The 4678-nt window shown below is 41.8% G+C and overlaps 1 protein-coding gene across 3 annotated transcripts in view; it reads right to left on the bottom strand.

Moving 5' to 3' along the window:
- The window catches only part of Slc10a6 (solute carrier family 10 member 6), a 32771-nt gene extending 30050 nt beyond the window's left edge, over nucleotides 1-2721 (bottom strand). For all 3 annotated transcript variants that reach the window (XM_008851750.2, XM_029555341.1, XM_008851749.2), the window contains exon 1: nucleotides 2301-2721. In XM_008851750.2, the coding sequence (XP_008849972.1) occupies nucleotides 2301-2677 (377 nt within the window). In that variant the 5' untranslated portion in view covers nucleotides 2678-2721. The remainder of the gene's footprint in view (nucleotides 1-2300) is intronic.
- Between the last annotated feature and the right edge of the window lie 1957 nt (nucleotides 2722-4678).

Here is a 4678-nt window from a genome sequence, read left to right as displayed (position 1 = left end):
GCTGAAAGTTCTCCTTTGATCTCCACACATGCGCCATGGCACACACTCCTGTGTGTACACAAAATAAGTAAATAAGTAAATAAATAAATAAATAAATAAATAAATAAATAAATAAAGGTAAAGGAACTAATATGTGCTTCATACCTACTATGTGCCTAGTTTTGTGTCACATGTGTATATGTGTATGTATTCTCAGACAAGTTACTTAGTCAAAGCTAAAAGTTAATTAAGAATAGAGTTGGTATCATGCTTGGTGATACACATCTGTAATCCCAGCACTTGGGGATTGAAGGCAGAAAGATGAGGAATTCAAGGCCACTGGGCTACATGAGATCTTGTCTCAAAAACCCAAAGCAAAATAAATGAAAAAGATAGGTTTGGTAATGAGAAACAAAGTGAACTTTCTCTTTCCTACACTTTCCGCTCATTGGTGTTTTATGATACTGCTGACGAATCAGAGATGATGGTAATAAATATTCCCTTTCCCAGAAGTGTTTCAAAACACTGTTTCAAGATTTATGCTTTTACTCTAAATAGACAATGCAGTTGTGTTGCTAAATGTCATGGAAAAAAAAGAGCCTAAGTTGCAAACTGATATAAAACAGATGTGAATTCATATGTGAGCTCTGCTGTACTCCTTTGCAGCATCTGGCAGGCTACTTAACCCATCTGAATCCAGCTGTAAAATTCAGAATAATGAAAGGTCACTTATAAAGTTATTGTGGGAACCAAGAAGAGACGGTGAAGCATCTAGCCCAGACTTATCCAGTACTTAATAAACACTAGTTTCCTTTTTCATTCCAAAAATGCTCAAGACCTGGACTTTATCATTGACATGTGAATATTGTGCAAAGGGTATTTATATTATGTTATGTTAATATTCAACTTTATGAACTTGAAATAGTGGAAAATGAGTGGAGTAGTACTAAAATGTAAAATTCATGAAGAATTTTTATTTCCAAGTCTCACATAAGTGGTGGCTAACAGGAATTGCTAAATAAAGTTAATTACTTGTCTGAGTGGTATGAACCCATTAAAAGGTACAGGTGGCCAGGCGTGGTGGAGCACGCCTTTAATCACAGCAGACAGAGGCAGGCGGATCTTTGTGAGTTCAAGACCAGCCTGGTCTACATAGTGAGTTCAGGACAGCTGGGGCTACAGGGAGACCCTGTCTCAAAAAGACAAAAAAAAAAAAAAAAAAAAAGGTACAGGTGAAATCTGTTCCATACATTTAATATTTAGTATGAGCATGGAACCAGAGAGGCAGCTGACTCACTGACATCAACTCCTGGCTCAGTCATCAACTCTGATTCATTCATTCATTCGATGTATAGTAAATCCCAACCAAATGACATATACATGCAAATATTTAAATTTATATGGGGTACTTTCCCTAGGTGGGATGGAAAAGTATGTTTATAAGCAAAAATCCTAGACAAACCATTGTTTCAGCTCTTTTTTAAAAAATACTGACCCATCTACTCTTTTTTCAAATGTTCTTTAAATCCCCCACCAAGACATTTATTCCAAAAAGTATGTGATTCATTCATCCTAGTAGTTTACAGTATAAATAAATGGTAAAGCTTAATGTCCCCTGGGGTATTTGTCTACATGGTAACTGGGAATAAGGTCTCTGGTTTAAATGAAAAGAAAGCAAGTCTAGCGATGGGCGTTAAACATCTGCAAAGCAGCAACAAAGTTGATGATCCTGAGAGCTTCCTTGGACTCCCTAAATCAAATCAACAAGGCAACTGCTGGCACTTACAGCACCACATGTCAGATGCCACAAAGGTCCTTTCCACAGTCTCCTAAATCACTGTTTCTCAAGAAAGGTGCTCAGGAGACTGCTGAGAGCAACGAGGGCAAAAACCAAAAAGAGAAATAAAGAGCTATGAGGACTTCGTTCTGGTTGTCACTTGTCACCACCATTGCTACTGCCCAACTGCTGTCATTAGCTATGTGGGCTTCTCGGTGAGGTCCTAGGAAATTATGTTCCAGATGCCAACATGGAATGAGTCCACGCTTAGGAAACATCACTGGGCGAGGCACAGACATGCCGGCACTGCTCCCTGTGCAGCCAAGCCTCACTGCTCAGAACAGAGCAAGCTGCCAAGAAAGCAGCCAATAAGCTCAGCAAAGCCGGCTTGGACCTCGGAAAGGCTGTCCAAGTCCCAGCGATGTTTCTACTATTTCCCAATGAGAGCTACCCAAAGAGTGCAAGATCCTTTTAAAAGCACAAAAATGCGCATTACTCCCAGCAGAGTGAGGGAATTGCTGCTAAGCTTCCTACTGTAACTTACCTGAGATCCATATCTCCATCAACCCAGAAAGTGAGAACGTTGGAGACGGTTCCCCCAGGGCAACACCCCATAATGAGGACAGCAATAGCTTGGATTGGCTTCAGAGAAAAGATGATGGCTAGCAGATAGGCCGTCAGAGGCATGAGCCCAAACTGGCAGAGCAGTCCCACTGCAATGCCCCAGGGTCTCCTGAGGTGTGACCAGAGCTTCCGGATCTCCACAGAACATCCAAAGGAGAACATGACCAGACCCACCATCACAGCTGACACCACTGTGAAAACCAGTTTCAGGTTCCCATGTCCCTCCAGTCCTACGGGCAGCTCTTCCTCCGAGCTGTTGGCAGGGCAAGAGGAGCTGCTGGAGCAGTTTGCTCTCATCTCATCTCCTTACGACAGCATGAACACAAGTGAACATCGGCAGGAAGCGCTGGGCAGGTCTATCCTGCCACGTTTTATAAGAATGCAACAAAGTCATGTGTGGAGGATCGTTCCAGTCCCTATTAGGCAACCACGTGATTCATCCTAATCTGATCAATTTTTTCACAAATGACATTATAAAAGGCACAGGCAGGAAACAAACTGTAGCAAACACAGCTTTCCATTCTATTCTTAGTCCCCACTAAATAGTCAAGTGTTTGAAATGAAACAAGCAAACTTATTGTCAAGTGGAGTGACCCACCATATCAACAACATCACATCATATTCCAGGAAAGTAGGTCAGATGCCAAGACATAATTTCTCCAAACTCAGTAGGGATTTCAAACAGCCAGGATGCAATGTCATATGAAGGGAAAGGCTAAGTCGGGACAAAACAAGGGCGGCTGTGCCAAAGCCACAGGCCTCATGACATTAGCAAAGCATTTCAGATATTAAAGTGAAACATGACTAATTTGGAAAATGTCAGGAAGAACTGCGAATAATTTCAAAGAAATCTTTAGAATTGGTCTTCTTTTTCTGTCGTTTTTTTAAACTTTTTTGACAATTTGTGTCTAAAGTCAATAATTAAACACCTGCAAGAACAACACAGTATTAAGTACCTGATCATGTCTCATAAAACATGTGGAAACTTGTTTCTCTCCCAAAATAATTCAAGAGAGCTATCATTTTCTTTTGGAGACTCAAGTCTGCTTTGAGACATGCCCTTGAGCCACCTGCTGATGTCTGGGAATCCTGCAATTGCATATAATAAAAGGCCTGGTCTGAAATCTCAGGGGTCTGAGTACACATTGTAATTTGGCCAATGGCAGAAACCAGACACAGACAATACAGTTCCTTGAAACAGCATTTCAGAAAAATACCTTTCTTACTACCCCGAGAGTTTATTTGTGGTGTACAGGGTGGTAGCCAGGCACATTTTGTCAGGTCCGTCCCCACCTTAAGAGAGGCACTTGCTGTGCGTTGTTGGTTCCTTAATTAGCCAATTTTCACCATGAAAAAATGCTCCAGGCTTTGGCTGCCTTTGTATCCAGGTTCAGTACAAATGTAGAATCAATTCTAAGTATCTGTGCTAACAATAAGCTACTTTAAACAAACACACCCCAAGAGCAGCTCTGACGCAGAACACTGTCGGGGCCATCAGAGGTCAGAACAAGGGCATATTTGCAGAGTCAAGCAGAGAAAACAGAATGAGCTAGGTCTCTAGAAAGCTCCATGTTCCCAGACTGAATGATGCTGAGGTACGGTCCAGCTGGAAAGGAATGGGTGAGAAAGAAAACACATCTGAGCACATCTGGGCAGCAGGGCATATTAGGTAACTTTATACACATGTATGTATCTGGTGAGGAAGAACTTTTTATCATTATTTACCTAGGAAAAGAAGATTCAGGGCAGGGACTAGAGAGATGCTCAGCAGTTAAAAGCGCTGGCTGCTCTTGCAGAAGATCCGGGTTCAAATATCAGTACCCACATAGCTGCTAACAACCATCCATGACTCCAGTTCCAGAAGATACGACGCCCTCTTCTGGACTCCATGGGCACTGAATGACACAGGTACACTCACATATATGCAGGCATAACACTCATGCACATAAAATAAAAATAAATAATAAATAGATAAATAAATAATAGGAGGAGGAGAAGGGTGAAGGGGAGGAGGGGAAGGAGGAGGAGTCAGAGAGGACCTGGGAAGATGGCTCGACAATGAAGAAATCAAGAGTGTTTACTGCTCTTGTGGAGGACCTGAGTTCAGTGTCTAGTACCCATGTGAGAAGTGACTCACAATCACATGTAGTTCCAGCTCCAGGGAGATCTGATATCTCTGGTCTCCACTGGCACCTGCACTACATGCACATACCCCCAAGCAGATACAAACATATACACATCATTAAAAATAATAAAAATAACCAACTATGGTACTGCACACCTTTAATCCCAGCTCTC

Source organism: Nannospalax galili, unplaced genomic scaffold (assembly GCF_000622305.1).
Source record: "Nannospalax galili isolate Female #2095 unplaced genomic scaffold, S.galili_v1.0 scaffold405, whole genome shotgun sequence".
Lineage (NCBI taxonomy): Eukaryota > Metazoa > Chordata > Mammalia > Rodentia > Spalacidae > Nannospalax > Nannospalax galili.
This window is presented reverse-complemented; position numbering and strand designations above follow the sequence as displayed.